The 18,148-nt window shown below is 45.9% G+C and overlaps 1 protein-coding gene across 3 annotated transcripts in view; it reads left to right on the top strand.

The window, feature by feature from the left end:
- Window positions 1–7,285: 7,285 nt before the first annotated feature.
- Window positions 7,286–18,148, top strand: part of Tub (TUB bipartite transcription factor) — an 83,009-nt gene continuing 72,146 nt past the window's right edge. The window contains exon 1 of one of the 3 annotated variants that reach the window (XM_021166879.3): window positions 7,286–7,449. In XM_021166879.3, the coding sequence (XP_021022538.2) occupies window positions 7,286–7,449 (164 nt within the window). The remainder of the gene's footprint in view (window positions 7,450–18,148) is intronic. The other 2 variants (XM_029479567.2, XM_085841421.1) reach the window with 2 other exon arrangements.

The raw sequence follows: 18,148 nt of genomic DNA, 5'->3' as shown, positions 1-18,148 counted from the left end.
AGCACTGAGAATCCATGAGCTGCTATTCTCAGAGATCGAGATTCTGTAGCCCTGTAAAAACTAAATACACACAAACAGCACAAATATAATATAAAGCTGGGGAAATAGTTGAAATTCCTACCAGAGACTACTATTCTTGTCACGGAACTCCCATAGCCAGTTTGTTTTGGTTCGGGGGTTTTTTGTTTGTTTGATTTTTGGCTTTTCAAGACATTACTATTTGCTCTGGCTGTCTTGAAACTCACTGTGTAGACTGGGTTGGCCTCAAACTCAGACACACACACACCCACGCCTCAGCCTTAGGAAAATGAAAATGCTGAGATCAAAGGTGTGCACCACCACACCTGGTCCCACAACCTGTTTTGTAAAGGCCAATTATCTGCTAGGTATAGGGATATAAGCAATTCACTTGTCTACACAAAAAATAAACATTTGAATATGCCTGATCTCATAAGATGCCATTTTATCACGTTTTCTCTTCTGTGAGTGACTTGTGGTGGCCAGAGAAAGAAAGAATGAACATTTATCTCCAGCAGGTAGATAACTGTTGCAGCATTTTGAATTTATATTTGTCAAAATCACAAAATTTTAACTCCAAAATTCATAGGCATATGTGTGAACATACATACATCCTATAGAAGGGCTGATTTGATTTTAACAAAATAATGCATAAATAAGATTTTATGACATGCTCATAAAATACAATACTGTGCAGTTAAGAATGAGACAGTTCCCTATGTATTGGTAGAGGTCTAAAAGATAAAATGAGAAAAAGATAAGGTGGGATCTGTAATCGGTACTCATGCTGTACATGAAAATAAGATGATGCCTATAATATCGGTGAAAGTGTATTTACTGCTCTCTTGTATTGGACCCACACTCAGTACCGCACACGCTGGCCTGCTGTGCTCTCTCCCAGGAGGGAAAGCAGTTGTGGTGGCATCTAGGCTATGAATTATATATACATGCTTGTTCTTTGATGATTAGTATGGTTCATCTTGGTCCATAGGTCTCAAAATGATCTTTTTTTCCTCTCTCTGGTTACATCTGTCCCCAGATCTTTCCATCGCCATGACCACAGTCCTGCCTGTATATGACCAGCTGCGTGTTTTATTGGGCTTTCTCAGTCATGACCACTAGAGGGCATGCTTACATAATTCAGAACTCTCTGGCTATCCTTTATCAGTGCCCAAGCAGTTGTCTAAGGTTGCCCAGAAAAAAATGCCAAGACAGTGCAAAATAAGTGGCCAAGGCTCCAGGACACACTTCCTTTAGCCACCTGGGAGCCATAGAATGATGACACCAAAGAATGTTATCCTGTCCTCACCCCTAAAACACTCCAAGTAGGCATGTAAGCTACTTGAGAACTTGAAATGGAAAAAATGTAAATGTAGGGCCCTCTCCCCTTCCAACCAGACCACAATGTGTATTACAACCTAGGCCCCTCTATGTAGAAAATCTCGAGGCTGATATGTGCAGGGCTAGCTCCAGCCTAGCCCTGACTACACCAGTGAGAAATGTCTGAGCAAGAAGTGTGGAGCTAGTATATGGCTTTGGAACACGTATTAAAGAACCTAGCCCTTGTAGATGACACTAGAGTTTAGGGCAGTAAATATGAGACTTTTGCCACATTCTAGAGACTGGAGGTCTGAGGTCTTGAGATCCTGATAAAATTGCTTTATTGAGAATGTAAGGGATAGATTGAGGTTGAGGTTGGAGTTAACTGAAAAGCCAACAGTTTGGATATAAAAACATTTGGATAGAGATCATACTTTGGGACCACTGAAAAAGCACATGCAACAAAGCCTTGAGCAACATTGTATGTGTGCAAAGAGATCTGTGCATCTAGAAATAGGTCACTGGGCATCTTTTTGACGGTAGATGCTTCCTGTGGCCTCTAACATGAGAAAGACCTATACCACCTGGTACCAGTTCCAATACCCACATTTCTTTAACCTAGACTATTTTTAATCTAGTGTATGCAGGCCTCTCATCAGCCAGTCAAATTATTCTTCATTGCCCAACTTAACATGTCAATTCTTTTTTTTTTTAAGAATTATTTATTTTATGTATATGAATGCACTGTAGCTATTTTCAGACATACCTGAAGAGAGCATCAGATCCTATTACAGATGGTTGTGAGCCACCTGGGAATTGAACTCAGGATCTCTGGAAGAGCAGTCAGTGCTCTTAACTGCTAAGCCATCTCTCCAGCCCAACATGTGGATTCTTAGCTCAGATTATTTCCCTACTTACAAAGTTGATGGCCAAGTATACTAACCCTAAGAGGGTGTCCCTCCCCACTCACCTGAGGACTTAGAGAAGCAGCTACAATTGAGAGTAGTGTAGTTATAGTTTAGATATCACATTTGTCATGCAGTGAATTGTGGTCTGTGGCTGATTAACTGGTCAATATACATCACCAAGTTCATGGCTGGATATCCGAAATTACAGCAGGCAGTGTTAGTCCTGTGTCTTGATAGCTCAGTGTTATGCTTTCCGGGGCCCAGTGACTCAACCATGAACTCTGTTTCCAAGTCCAACTATTTCTCTACTACACACAGTAAGGCCTCCAAACACAGCTTTCCAGAGCTTGTCTGTTATCTCATCTAGAACCTCGGGCACTATCAGACTGTTAACTTACTCGAACTGGAGCAGCTGGCACCTTAGTTGGAACTTATTAAAGATCATTTTCATGCTTAAGTCTACATTTAGAAGTCAAGTAGAGGGCTGGGGATGTAGCTTAATGACAGAGCATGTTCCTAACATGCACAAAACACTGGGTTCAGTCTCCAGTAACACCACTACCACTACCACCCTCAAAGTTAGATATTAAATAGGTTTTAGGTTCTCTGGAACCATCTGCCAAATTTATTCCAACCACCAACCTTCTCAGTTACACCATTCCCTAAAATCCTACATAGATTCTCTGTCCTGCCTCCTAGTTAAGGAAGCCAGCCCTGCTCTGATATATCCAAGGACTTCGAGGGAGTGACACTCTCCTGAATGCCTTTGCCATTGTGGTCCTCCTAACTTAATTCTCAACCTCCAACTGCTTGCTAGAGTTGTTACCCTCCTCCCACTACACCTTGTCTCATACAGCCCATGTCCTACCTTCTGAGCTGCCCACGGCACTGCTCACAGAAGACGATGTCTATGACAGGGCAACAAGTAGAACCAATTAAAACATGATGATGGGGGGTGGGGGTGCTTACCTTTAATCCCAGCACTCTGGAGGCAGAGGCAGACTGATCTCTGAGTTAGAGGCCAGCCTGGTCTACATAGTGAATTCCAGGATAGCCAAGGCAACACAGAGAAACCCTATTTTGAAGAACAAAACAGGAAAAAGTGATAGACACTTTCATTCTTCAAGGTCCTTGGGCATCCCTACCTAGGAAAGCCTCACCATGCACTTTTCCATCTGGGAATTGAATCTGCTACTGTCTTATCTCCTTTTCTTACCTCTGCATCCGCTCCAGTTCCGGCTTTATCCCTGCCACTCATCATTTAGCTGCCGGAGAATAGCTTGTGACTTCCTAGTGCCTTATTAAGGCAAAGCAATCTATTTCCTGTCTTGTGGCAGCTTTTCTATACAGACTGTGCTGTAGCCGGCAGGCCCATCATTTCCCCTGGATGAAGGGTTAGCCAAGCTGTCTGACATAAAACCACCACCATTTCATAATGCTCGTGAGTCAAGGCAAGGCAAGATACCCTGAATAAGGATGACTGGTCTTTATGAGATCCAGTGCTCAACTGGGAAGACTAGGCAGCTAGGATGATTTTAAGAACTGGGGATTGTAATCTCGTGAAAGCCTTTTCACTCTTAGGTCTGGTGCCTAGCTGTAGTGGGTTAAAGGCTGGGCTCAGCTGGAACTGTCAAGTGAAGCATATGTATATTCCCTCTCCTTATCCTTACATTTCTAGGCATCCTCAAAGCATAGAGGTCTCAGTGGTTTTGCTTCCAACATGGTAGCTTAAGGCTCCAGTCAGCAAACAAACACTAGGAATACCAAAGGGCCTTATTTTCCTTCACCTCAAAAGTCATGTGGCCTACAGGCTCAAGGGGAGTTCACATAGAACTTCCTCTCAAAAAGAGAAATAGCCAAGGTTTTACACCTACGCTTCAAAACTGCCACATTCCCTTCCTGCAGAATGCTGACCCTGATAAAAGTCAAAGAAAGATACGTTCTCTGGGCCTTGCTAGGCAATCCCTCCAGGCTAGTTTAGAACTCCCTAAGTGATATATAGAATATCCTCACAGGCCTTGAGCTTGGTTCTGTTTCTTGAGTGTCAGGTCTGGGAGCTCAGTACACCTGCTATAGTCCCCTAGAGCTATGGGATTCAAACAGTAGCAGCTAGTTGGTTTCCTGGAGAAATAACCCAGTGGTCTTACCAAGGCTAGCTGAAGGGGCCTGACAGACAGTGGCCAGTGACAGTCTCAGGAAGCCACTCTGTCTGCTGTTTCAGTCTGCTGATCCAGTCTGGTTTTCAGTGGGGTGATGGTGCTGTATGGGGCAGGACCCCTCCCTTGAGGGAGAGCCTGATACCATTCCATCAGCTATTTGGGAAAAGAAGACTTATTTGGGGCTGGTCTTACAACACACATGGGCAAAGGCCTTTGCACTGTATGTGGAAGAGCTCACAGAATCCCAGAAAAATGAACTTACTTCTGCCCAAATAATGAAGCAAGACCTCACATAGTGTAATGAATTCATTTTTGAACCTTAATACACTGTTTCCAAGGTCATGAGCATATCAGAAGTCTCACCATCAATAAAGAGAATCCTATATAGGACTCGGTCTTCAAATGTCTGTGAGCTCTGCAGGGCACATGTCTGCTTTCGTGTATGCAGTACATGCTAAGTACCTGGCCTTGGTAAACCTTGGTTCTGATAGTCAGCTTGGAAATGTCAGTGGTTGTAGACATGACTTAACTGAACAGGGCTGGCAACTTCAAAAGCAACAGGGATCAGGTAAGTTGGTAGTGAGAACCTGGCTGAGTGTGGCCCGAGGTCTACAGGAGAGTGGTGTGATTTCTGATCCCGGTTCGAGGGGTAGCTACTTCTCTTCAGCCCCAGATTTCTCACATTCTCTTAGTATTCAAGGGACTAAAGCAAGATAAATCATGTCATATCTCCCAGTTGTATGTATGTGTTTATGTTCATGTGTGTGTGTATGTGTGTGGAGACCAGAGATCAACCTTGAGTGTGCTTCCTCGTGAGCCATCCATTTTGGTTTTGAGACAATGTCTCTCACTGACATAGAACTAGCCAAGTAGGCTAGCCCCCAGGGATCCTCCCCAGAGCTGGAGTTTAACAAGTAAGGCCACTAGGTGAGTGTGTGTGTGTGTGTGTGTGTGTGTGTGTGTGTGTGTGTGTGTATGTCATCTTGGGATCTCTTAGGTCCCAAAGAAACATTGGGACAAAAGGCTGGCTGTGGTGCTCATTAGCATACCAAAGCACACACTAGCATCTAGACTCACAGAGTCCTGTGCTGCCTCTCAGCAACTCTCACCCACTCCCTACCTGAAATCTCAGCAGGGCAGGGGCTTCCCTTCCCCAGCTTCTTGTTCTGTCATAATCCTGCCCTTTGGGCCAAGCTCTCTGCTCTCTTGTCCTCTTTGCTCTTCTGGTCCTCCTCACTTGGCTCTTGGTCCTATCTCTTGACCTCTCTTTTCCCTCTCCCTCCCCCTCCCCCCTCTCCCTCCCTTCCTCCCTCCCTCTCTTGACCCGGTTCAGTCTGGACTCTGGCTGCACTCTCCCTCATATATATATAATAAAAACCTCCCCAACCATACCTTAGAGTGGTCACATCCTTATTTTCATTATTAAACTCGTCTCCGTGCTTGCAGTGCAAGCACTTGACTGACAACATCTCCCTAGCCCTATCCAGGTATTTAAGTGTTGTCAATTTATTCAATGTAAAAATGTTCAAGAAAACCACATATGCAGGCTGAATGCAACAGGTGCACTGCCGGCTGCCACTCCTGAAAAGCACAGGGTTAAGTATCCAAGCATTAGCAGGGCTCACACAAACCCTGCCTTCCCTCCTGTACTCTGCCTGCAGAGAATGAATGTGGGCCCCTCCCTGACCCTGACCTGAATGGGAAGTTAGCTCAGACTTCCCACAACAGCTGTACTGAAAAGTCCTTCTTAGGCCTCTTTGACCTCTGCAAGAAGATTATACCTGTAAACCCCAGCAGCCAGAAGTCCAAGGTGGGGGAAGGGACAGAGTAGCCTGGAAGACAGGCAGGCCCTAGTCACCCGTTTTGCATCTGCTCTATCTCAGTGGTCCCTCCACTTAGCCTTCCCTGGCTGCAAATCAAATAGATCTTGAAAACAAGTTCAAAGCTAGGTGTCCTGATCCAGAGCTGAAAGCTCTGGGAAAGGCTGTACCCTGGACATCAGCACAGAGTTCTCAGCCAGGCCGGTGGGATTGCCTAGCAAGGCCCCAAAGAAAGTATCCTTGCCCTTTATCATTGTGTCAGCTTTCTACAGGAGGAGGAACCTGACAGTTTTGAAGCACAGTTACAAAATCTCAGATATTCCCCTTGTTGAGAAGGAAAATCTGTGTGCACACCCTTTGATCCTATTCGGATGAGCCAAGACAGCTAGATATTTTCCAAAGGATTTGCGGTGTTAATGAAAAAAAGCACAAAGGAACATAAACAGAAAGAGATGCTCTAGAAATGGGAGTGTTAACAGGCCTTGCTTCTCTGGCTCTGTGAATCATAATTAGAGCCAAAAGAACTAGATTGTGGGTCTGAGAAATACAGTGAGGGAAGATGGCAGCAGGAGCGGATTTCCATTCCCTACAAGCAAAGAAAAAGACATTGTGATTGAAGAGTAACTTTGCTCCAAGAGTTCTGTGCTGGGAAGACATGGACCAGGAGAACTCAGGAATCAAGGAAATCACAGAGGCTTCTCTGTTGAGGGTGGAAGACCATTCCTGAGCTGGTAAGGCCGGCTCATCTCTGCAGAAAGGACCTTAAGAGGGAGAGCGCATCCGGGATTCCCCAAGCAAGCAGAAAGCTCAACCTCTTAGCCATCTCTGTCCTGGTAAGGTTTAAAATCAGCGGTGCTTTACCGACGCCGGAAAAGATGGAGCGGTTGCCATGGCAACGTGGAACACACATCGGAAATAAATAAATAAGCAGTCCAGTTGCCGCAGCCGCGCCCCCGCGGGACAGGCGCGCAGGGGAGGGGACCCCTCGGGTCCGGGTCCCCGCAGCCCGTGCGCCCTCGCCATTGGCGGAGACGAGGGGGGGTCACCCCCGGGGGGGCGAATGGTACAGTCCTCCGCCCGCGCCCCAGCCGGGCCCGCCGCGAGTGAGCGAGCACCGAGCCCCGCGCAGCCGCCGCCCGTGGAGCCCCAAGCCCAGTCCAGGACCGCGATGGAGGGAGTGAGCAGCCACCGCACCCTGTCCTACAGCCGCTGGAGCTACGACAGGTAAGGCGCGTGCTGGGAAGATGAGCTTCTCCCGGTACCTCGGGTTGGCTCCGCGTGGGCGCCGCTACCGCGCGTGCTCAAAGAAGATGCGGGCGTGAGCGCCCAGAGCTACCAGCGTGAATTCACGCACCAGCATCCGCAGGCATCCGGGACCCGGGGTACCCATGGCCTCGGATATCCAGGGTCAGAGCTCAGGCGCGGGCATCCTAACACCTGCGGGACAGAACGATGGGAGGAGGGTGTGTGGGCACCGAGATCCTCGGACTATCACTTCGCGGTGCAGGTGGGCGCTAGAACCAAGGAAAGGCCGTGCCGGCCCCGCGCTGCCGCGGTGTGTCCAGCCGACCCTCAGTGGGTGACCTGGTTTGTCCCGAATCGGACTGGCAGACTTGCACCTGGAAGTCGGTTCCTGCTCTGCCCGGCTGGCGGGATCTTAGCCCGGAGCAGGGTGTCGAGGCGCAGGAGCGGCTCTAGGCTCCAGCGGGGGTGTCAGGCTCCGCGCATACCCCGCGATGATAGCAAGCGGCTGCCAGCGTGGGCGGCTTGGAGCCGCGCTCCCCACGCACTGGTCCGGAGGAAGGAATCATCCTTCCTGGCGAAATGAGAAAAACAAGAACAGCAAAATGAGTTAGTGATAAAGCAGAGTAGATTTATTCAGAGACTATATCCGTTCTATCATTTTGATTTCTTTTTTGCGTATTAAATGAACCCCACTCCCCATTTAAAAAGGAACCATGCAGATAATAGTTTTTGTTGTTGTTGTTGTTGTTGTTGTTGTTGTTTTCGTTTTTTAAGTTCTCAGCCCTGTGTAAATCTCCAGGATCCTGGAGTGAATTTTCAGATCCTGGGCTTTCACCAGTGAAGGCTGGAAGAAACTTCATTAACCGGTCTCCCCGCCCCCTTGCTCTTCCTTTTGCCTGCGTCGCTCCCCCCCCCCACCCCACCCCCCACCCCTGAGAAACCCTTGCTGTGTCTCTGCCAGTGCTTGTTTTTCTAAAATTCAGAGGAACCGTTGTCTCTCCTTCCCAAGGCTAATTCCCAGAGGAACTCTCCCAGGGTCTTCCCGTGTGTTGATCCCCTTTGTCACCTCTTAGCTGGCAAAACTACAGGTTTGTCAACTTTCTCTCCTGGTGGTAGCACCTGATGCATCTCTTTCTTTGCATCCTAGGCCTTCTCTGGGTCCAGGACACTTTTAATTCTCTGTCCTCAGCACAGCCCTAGCAACCTGCTGACTCCCACCTCTCAGTTCAGTGAAACTGCCCTGGGGGTAAGGACATAAAGAACATAGAGCCATCCCCCAAATGGCTGCACTGTCTACAGTTGGGTAGAGACAGATAGTAGCATATGCCAAATGCCTAATGAAAATATAGAAGAGTTTAAAGCTATGCTAACCTTTAATAGTAACTAAAGGTGGGGTTTTGCTCCTATACAAACAAATCAGAGACAACCAGGATTCAAATCACGGCTCCAGCTAACTAACTTCAAAGAACTTCCCTGGGGCACAGTAGTCACTGCTGTTGCTCTTTTATTAGTTAGCACATAACTGTCCCTGGAAACCCTGATTTTTCAGTAGCTGCGTCAGAGATTGTTATTCTCCTTTTTAGGCCGTGAAATGAAAACATTTCTGGGGTCCTGTCTCCAAACGTCGTCTTTTCTTGTCACCCAGATATCCTCAATATCTTGGGAGTTTTGTAAAGAAAATAGAATCCCCAGCCAATGTCTGAATTACCTAGATAAGGCTATTAGGACGCTGGACTTTGTTTGTGTAAAAGTTCCCAGGTGTGAAACCACTGGTTGGGCTGTTCTCTGGAGCCCCTGGTCTATAGCAACCACCTCTGTTTGGCTTTCAAAACATAAATATTAAATGCAAAAAGATCACGCAACCTCACATTGCTGTTAAAATATTAAACAATATGTGTACAAAGCATACAGATATTAAAAATTAAACTCTGGGCTTAGGAGGTAGCTCAGTTGTTAGAGTATTTACCAGTCTTGCTGGGGGTCCTGGTTCAATCCCCAGCACTACATAAAACAAGCATGGGAGTACACACGTGTAGTCCCAGCACTCGGGAGGTAGAGGCAGGAAGATCAAGAGTTCGTGAGCAACAGAATGAGTTTTGGGCTAGTCTGTGCTGCATATAGCCCTCAGAAAAAGGGAAGTGGGAGTTCTATAATTCAGCTGAATTACTCTGACCTCCATGCGTAAACTGTTCTTTGTGGACAGTTCTTGTGCTCTGGCTTGGGCTTAGTTTTTCCAGGCCAGGCTTGCGACTCAACTGGTACCAAGGTTGGGAAAGCCAGAGCAGCTGTGTCTCTCTCTCCACGTGTTTTCTTAGGCTTGTTCATGTTGTGGCACAAGGTTTCTCAGGTGGGACACCTACATTGTGTGTGGATCTCTTTTACTTCTCCGTGGCTAGCTTCACTTCTGGTGGCCATGACAGCTCTTGACACCTTCATCATATTCAAGACCTTCGCACTCATTTGTTTGTGGTACAGCAGTAACTAGGGATTGAACCCAGGGCCCTACATGTACTGGACAAGTGCTGTACCACTGAGGTATGAACACCTCCAGGCCTCCTTTTAAGTTTACTCTGAGTCAGGGTCTCACAGGGCTGCCCTTGAACTCTTGACTGTGCAGGCCTCACATTTTTTCTCCTGAGAAGCTATGATTGCCATCCTGTGTCACCTGACCAGACTGGGAGCCCTAGTCCCAGATGCCAAGCAAGTGGCCTCGTCTCTTCTGGCTCCTTAGAAAGACTGATCATGCCACAAATGACCTCCTGTTATTTTCTAATTTCATGTAATTTCCAATCCCTAAAGTCACTCCGTTTGGGGTCCTGTGGGGAAGAGCAAGAGAATGAATCCTTTGGTGAATGGGGAAGAGTGTGCCCTAGGGGGCAGCACTGAAAGGTTGTAAGGTCAGATTGTGGCTAGAGTGTTGCTGAGCAAGCAGGTAGTCCTTGTTCATCTTTGTAACAACAATTATTTCCCGTTCTTCCCCCAAATTCTGTATCTCATGAGTCATCCTCAGAGAGCCACTGATTTGACTTGATGATATGTCCTAGAATTTTATATGTGTCATCACTCAATATATGCCGTCACACATGCCTTCTTTCACACAGAGCCATTCGGTGTTCCTCCTGGTTGCCCGAGTCAGTAGACCATATCTTTTTACTGCTGAGAAATTTTTCAATGTACAGATATACTGCAGTTTATCTAGTCACCTACTGGCAGACTTGTGGGTTGCTGTTAGTTTGGGGCTATTATAAATATAGCTTTTGTGACTATCAAGCACGTCTATGTATGAGTGTGTGTTTTTGTTTTTCTTGGGCGAACATTTAGCAGAGGAATGTCTGGATTATATGGTTATTGTACATTTCACTTTCTAAGAAACTTTTCCAAAGTGAAGCATTGAATTCTCTCAGGAGTAGTGGTTGGGAGTCCTAGCTCCCCCACATCCTTGAGACAAGTCGGTACAAGGAAAAATTTTAGCTTGAAGTATTCCAATAGGTATGTAGTAGTATGTTGTTGTGACTTTATTTTACATTTCCCTCGATATTAACTAACGATATTAAGACAATTTTCATGGGCTTATCTACCATCTGTACATCTTTGGGAGGAAGCATATTGTTTAAGGGTTTTCCCTATTTTCAAACCGAGTGTCACCACTTGTTAGAATTTATGAGTCCTTTTGCTATTTTGGCTGTGTCGTGTGTGTGTGTGTGTGTGTGTGTGTGTGTGTGTGTGTATTTGGAAATTACATATGTGGAGGTCAGGACAATGGGCATGAATAAGTTATCTCCTTCCACCACGTGGGTACCCAGGATCAAACTCAGGTTGTCTGGCATGGCAGCAGATTCCCTTCCCAACTAAGCCATCTTGCTGGGGTGTGTGTGTGTGTGTGTGTGTGTGTGTGTGTGTTCAGACAGGATCTCATATAACCTCAGGATCTATGTAGCTGAGACTGGCCTTCACCTCCTGACCCTCCTGCATCCACCTCTGATGAGTGTGTGCACCATGCCTGCTGGCTTGCTGTCCCTCATCGGCTGCATAGCTGGCAGTGTGTCTCTCAGTGCCCTTGCTTCCTTTCCACCCTCTTAGGTGTTTTTTTTTAAGCAGATGTTTTTTCTTGTGATGAGATCCAGTCTATCAATTTTTTTTTCTTTCAGGGATTGGCCCAATAGTTTAAGAACCCATTGCCTAACTAAAAGTGGAAAACAGCTAGACCCATTCCCCAGCCTAGGCTGTACCGCCCCTTCTCTGTGGACCACAGTTGAGAAGCTTGCAGGCCTCTAGGGACCTAAGGCCAAGGAAACCACAGTGAAAGGTTTCCCCGTGATTTAAATAAATGAGGAAGATAAAAGTGTTCCTAGAAATGTTTCCTTCTCTATGTTAAATTTAGGTCTATCCTACTTTCCAGTGTGCGGTGATAGTTTTTATTGGGTTGTTCTTTTTTGTTTTGTTTGTCTGAGACAGGCTATCTCTGTATAGCCCTAGCTCTACTCCTACGTAGACCAGGCTAGCCTTGAATCTTGGCAGTTATCCTGACTTCCCCTCCTGTGTGCTGGCATTATGGGTGCATGCTGTCATGCCTGGCTATATAGGTATATAGGTTAATAAACAGACAGACAAACAGACGAAATTGGAGTGAACACTCAGTGGATAAGGCAACTGCTACTTTTCCAGAAGACCTGAGCTTTATTCACAGCACCCACTTCAGGCAGGTCACAACCACCCATAATTACAGCTACAGTGCTAACACCTTCAGTGGGTGTCCTCAGTTACCCGAATACATGTGGTGACTATACAGATGCACATGCAATGCATACATATAAATAAGAAATAGTATTTAAAAGTTTTAAAGAGATCCAAAATTAATTATTTTTTTATTTTATGTGTGTGAGTATTTCCCTGCATACATGTATGTGTACCACATGTGCCTGGTGCCACCAAGAGCAGAAAAGCATGTCAGATTCCCTGGAACTGGAATTATCGGTGGTTGTTAGCTACCATATGAGAGTTGGGAATTGAACCTGGATACCGTGCAAAGCAGGCTGTGCTCCAAACTACTGAACCATCCCTCCAGCCCCCATACCACTTCCTAAAAAAAGACCTTTTCCTGAGTCTACTCTGAGCTGGTATTGAGAAATCAAGGTGAGCATGGTGGAATTAGCCAGCAGCTCAAAGGCCTAGAAAGGAGGTCATTTCAGCCCTGGCACTCAAGGACAGCCTAGACTACATGGTGAGATCTAGTCTTAAAGGGGAAGCAGGGGAGCAAGAGATCAGAGGACAGTCAGTCACCAAGTCAGGTGTCCTTGTTATAAGTTATGTCTAGCCTGGCCCACTGATCTGATTCTTTTTGCTGCTGATGGCACACTGTCTTGATGTCTGTAGCTTTATTGGTTTTTAAGTCAGGTTGTCAAGCAACTTTAACTTGGCTCATTATCAAAGCCATTTTGAGTTTGACAGGTATTTTTCAATTTCATATAAATCTGATCCATTTTAAGGTTCAGTGCAAGCAAACAGCAGTCAGACTGGCTTAGGTTTGGGTTGGGCTGGTTGGATTTACAGGACAAGTTGGACACAGGTGACAAGCTAGCACTCACAGTCTTTGCAGGAGCATGTGTTTCCCCATCATCTCTTCCCGGGCAAGGTCTGTGACTTTCAAGGTAGAGGTTGTAACTCATATAAGATTTATCCTTAAGTTTGTTTATTTCCACTCAATTTTATAAATAGTCTTTTTAAGAACTCCAACTTCCCAGCTCTTGGGATGTCCCATGCCCTGTGGCACAATCCTGATGGCCTGAGTCCTGTCCCTCAAACCCATGTGGAGGTAGAAGGAGAGAGCAGACTGAAGCTTGTCCCTCAACCTCCACGTGCCCGCGTGGCACAGCTACACATACTTAATATATATTAAGGTTCTGCTTTCCAGCTCTTTGTTGCCTTGTCTAGCAACACAGCTGTAGGCTTTTAGCAGTGGTGAGATGCATCTAACACAGGATGAGCGGTCCCTGTGGTTTCTAAGTTCAGAGCCAGCCATCAGTTACACCCGTCAGTAATCATTATCACTACCCCTAAAACCACACCCTGAAGAGAAACTCCGTCCACTAAGGAATACGTTTTCCCTCTACTCCTTGGAACCTCTAGTCTATTTTGGATTTCTATGAATAGTAAACATTCCATAGAATTGAATAGCGTGGTATTTTCCCTCATGCCTGGCTTTTTTCCCTTAGTGTAGTATTTGTGAGGGTAGTCCGTGTTGTTGCAAGTATGAGAACTCCATTCCTACTTTTGACAGAACAATATTTGGTTGTATACATAGACATTTTGGTTATCCATTCGTCTGTCTCCGGGCCTTGGATGGTTCTGGTCTTTTGACTGCTGTGATGCACAAGAGTGACCATTGTTCTGCACATGGCCAAGTCTGTTATTTAGAGTATACTTGCTGTTTGTTAATTCTTAGCTTCATTTTTTAAAGAACCAGAGCTGTCTTCTACTGAAGCTGTGCTGTTTTCTGTTTCTACCAGCAGCATACAATGTGTTCCCACTTCTCCATTTCACAAACTCCCGCTCACTTCTGCATGATTTCCACCACCCCAGTCTTCTCCAAATGCTAGCCAATTATGGCTTCAATTTGTGTTTCTAAAACATAAATGAGACTGGGCTTCAGTAACAGCACTTTATGTACTCCTTGGCTATTCACATATTTTTTTTATGCATCTTTTTTAAAATTTTTATTTAATCTTTTTTTTACACTCCAGATGTCATCCCCCTCCCAGTTCACCCTCTGACTGCTCCCATACCTCCCATATCTCCTCCTCCCCACACCCCCCAGTCTCCACAAGGATCACCCCCCACCCCTGCAGACCTCCCCACTCCCTGGGGCCTTCAGTACCTTGAGGGTTAGTTACATCTTCTTTGACTGAACCCAGACCCGGCAGTCCTCTGCTGTATATGTGTTGGGGGTCTCATATCATCTGGTGTATGCTGCCTGGTTGGTGGTTCAGTGTCTGAGAGATCTCGGGGGTTGGGGGGGGGAGGGTCCAGGTTAATTAAGACTGCTGGTTCTCCTACAGGATCACCCTTTTCCTCAAATTCTTTCAGCCTTCTCTAATTCAACCACAGGGGTCAGTAGCTTCTGTCCATTGGTTGGGTGTAAATATCTGCATCTGACTCTTTCAGCTGCTTGTTGGGTTTTTCAGAGGGCAGTCATGATGGGTCCCCCTTTGTGAGCACTCCATAGCCTCAGTAATAGAGTCAGGCCTAGGGGCCTCCCCTTGAGCTCAATCCCACTTTGGGCCTGTCGCTGGACTTCCTTTTCCTCAGGCTCTTCTCCATTTTTGTCCCTGCAGTTCTTTCAGACAGGAACAATTATGGGTCAGAGTTTTTGACTGTGGGATGGCAACCCCATCCCTCACTTGATGCCCTGTCTTTCTGCTGGAGGTGGGCTCTACAAGTTCCCTCTCCCCACTGTAGGGCATTTCATCTAAGGTCCCTCCCTTTGAGTCCAGAGAGTCTCTTACTTCCCAGGTCTCTGATATATTCTGGAGGGTCCCCCACCTCCTACCTCCCCAGGTTGCCTGTTTCCTTTCTTTCTGCTGGCCCTCTGGACTTCAGAGCTTTCCCTCCACCCAATACCTGATCATGTCCCCCTCTCCTTCCCTTCCCTTTCAGGTTTCTCCCACCCTCCCCTCTCCTGTGATTGCTTTCTTCTCCCTCCCAAGTGGGATTGAGGCATCCTCACCTGGACCCTTCAGCTTGTTAACTTTTTTGAGTTCTATGGACTGTATCCTGGGTATTCTGTACTTTTTTCAGCTATTATCCACTTATTAGTGAGTACATACCATGCATGTCCTTTTGGGTCTGAGTTACCTCACTCAGGATATTTTCTTGTTCCATCCATTTGCCTGCAAAGCTCAGAATGTCCTCATTCTTGATAGCTGAGTAGTTTCCATTGTGTAAATGAATCACATTTTCTGTATCCATTCTTCTGTTGTGGGACATCTGGGTTGTTTCCAGCTTCTGACTATCACAAAGAAAGTCACTATGAACATAGTGGAACATGTGCCCCTGTGGCATGGTGGGACATCTTAATTGTGTACATACCCAAGAGTGGTATAGTTGGATCTTCAGGTAGATCTATTTCCAACTTTCTGAGGAAGCTCCAGATTGATTTCCAGAGTGGTTGTACCAGTTTGCAATCCCAGCAGCGATGGAGGAGTGTTTCTCTTTCTCCACATCCTCACCAACATCTGCTGTCTCTTGAGTTTTTTTATCTTAGCCATTCTGATTGATGTAAGGTCTCAGGGTCGTTTTGATTTGCATTCCCCTGATCATATACCTTAGAGACAAGTCTATCCATTTCCCATTTTTATATCAATTCTTCTTTATATTGTTCAATTGTAGATGCTATTTACATATTCTGGACACTGAACTCTTTCATATGGGTAATTAACAAATATTTTCCCATTCTGGAGCTTGTCTTCCTACTTCCTTGATAGGGCCATTTAAGTCAATTTTGGTAACATTCAGTTTATCTTTTTTGTTGTTGTTGTTCCTCTTATCTTTGGTAAATAAGTTAATTTATGAACTCTGTTCATTTCCACCTATATGCATATCCTCATGCACATACCTCAATGACTTGATTACTGTAGCTCTGTGTAATATTGAATAAAGGATCAGAAAATAGGAACATAGAAAATCACATGTCTAGGGATAGTTGGGGCTCCCAAGAGATCCCTGAGATGACCAAAAGGACGGGCGCTAGGCTTCAATCTAGTCATCATATCTGCTTCCTGTGGCAGCTGCCTCTTACGCTGTAAATACAACCCAGTGAAAGAAACTCCTTCCACTTTACTGACTTAAAAAAAATCACATGTATTTGTAAAAAGAAACAAGGGGCTGGAGAGATGGTTCAGTTGTGAAGAGTTCTTGCTGCTCTTTCAGAGGACCAGAGTTCAGTTCTCAGCGCCCATCTCAGGCTGCCCACAACCACCTCTAACTCTAGTTCCAGATGATCCAGCTTCCTTTTCTGGTCTCCACTGGCAATTACACTCATGTGCAACACACACACACACACACACACACACACACACACGCAATTACACTCATGTGCAACACACACGCAATTACACTCATGTGCAACACACACACGCAATTACACTCATGTGCAACACACACACACACACACACGCACGCACGCATGAAAATAACCTAAACTTTTGAACAACAAAAAGCAAAGGCAAAGCATAGCAGTATATACAATAGATACACATCCTCTTCACCCTCAGTTTCCCCATCTATAAACTGGGAGCAGGGGAGCGGTGACTTTACTAACATGGATGGGTCACCAAGGGACTCTCTTTGTCCACCATGTCAGGTGGGCTATAGATTAGCAGACAGAGAACATGTGTGTCCTCTGTAGGACTAGGCCAAATGAAGCTCCTGAGTGACCCGAAGCTTATAGAAGACAAGAGAACAAGCCTGGCCTCCTTACTGTGTGTGTTAGTGTGGCTTTCTTTCGTCCCTTGGTTTTCAGAGTGCCATTGCTGCTTCTTTTCTCTGTGTAGGCAGGTTTCTGTCGAGTTATTGCTGCGGTGCTGTGTTTGTTGCTTTGGGTTTTTTGTCAGTTGGTGTTTTGTTTTGTTTTGTTTTGGACAGGCTGTCATGTCTCCCAGTTGGATTGACTATGGTAGCTGAGTGACCTTGAACTTCTGATCTGTCAGTCTTCACCTCTCAAGTACTGCCGTCACAGGGGACCATACTTTGTTTATGCAGTGCTAGGGATGGAACCTAGGGCTTTGTGCATCCTAGACAAGTTGTCTACAAACTGAGCTACATACCCAGGGGAAGTAGTTAAATTCTTGTTGTGGAAGTCACACCTCTACACTCAGACTCACTGCCCTGGCTGGTTTTGTGTGTCAACTTGACACAGGCTGGAGTTATCACAGAAAAAGGAGCTTCAGTTGGGGAAATGCCTCCATGAGATCCAGATGTTGGGCATTTTCTCAATTAGTGATCAAGGGGCAAGGGCCCCTTGTGGGTGGTACAATCTCTGGGCTGGTAGTCTTGGGTTCTATAAGAAAGCAAGCTGAGCAAGCCAGGAGAAGCCAGCCAGTAAGAAACATCCCTCCATGGTCTCTGCATCAGCTCCTGCTTCCTGACCAGCTTGAGTTCCAGTCCTGACTTCCTTTGGTGAACAGCAACATGGAAGTGTAAGCTGAATAAACCCTTTCCTCTCCAACTTGCTTCTTGGTCGTGATGTTTGTGCAGGAATAGAAACCCTGACTAAGACACTCACTTTATCAGAAAAACTGAACACTAACAAGATAATGTACTTTTGTTTTCAAAAATTGGGTTCTTTGGGGCTGGAGAGATGGCTCAGTAGTTAAGGACACTGGCTGCTCTTCAGAGGGTCTCACTTCAATTCCCAGCACTCACAAGGTGACTCATAACCTTCTGTAGTTCCAATTTCAGGGAATCTGACATCTTTTTATGACTTCCACTATAACCTGCACTCATGTATACATACCCTGCCCCCCCAACACATACACATAGTTGAAAATAATTAATATTTTATCTTTCAATTGGATACTTGAGATGGATTCTCCACTAGCAAACCCATATATATTTGGCCAGGGGTCAGTGTGAGGAGAGAAGAACTTTCAGAAACCAGCATTCAGAGATGTTTCAACAATGG

The sequence above is a fragment of the Mus caroli genome, unplaced genomic scaffold (genome assembly GCF_978045245.1).
Source record: "Mus caroli unplaced genomic scaffold, Mus_caroli_1 scaffold_8, whole genome shotgun sequence".
Classification (NCBI taxonomy): Eukaryota; Metazoa; Chordata; class Mammalia; order Rodentia; family Muridae; genus Mus; species Mus caroli.
The sequence above is the reverse complement of the archived record's forward strand: the minus strand, read 5'-3'. Positions and strand labels throughout refer to the sequence as shown.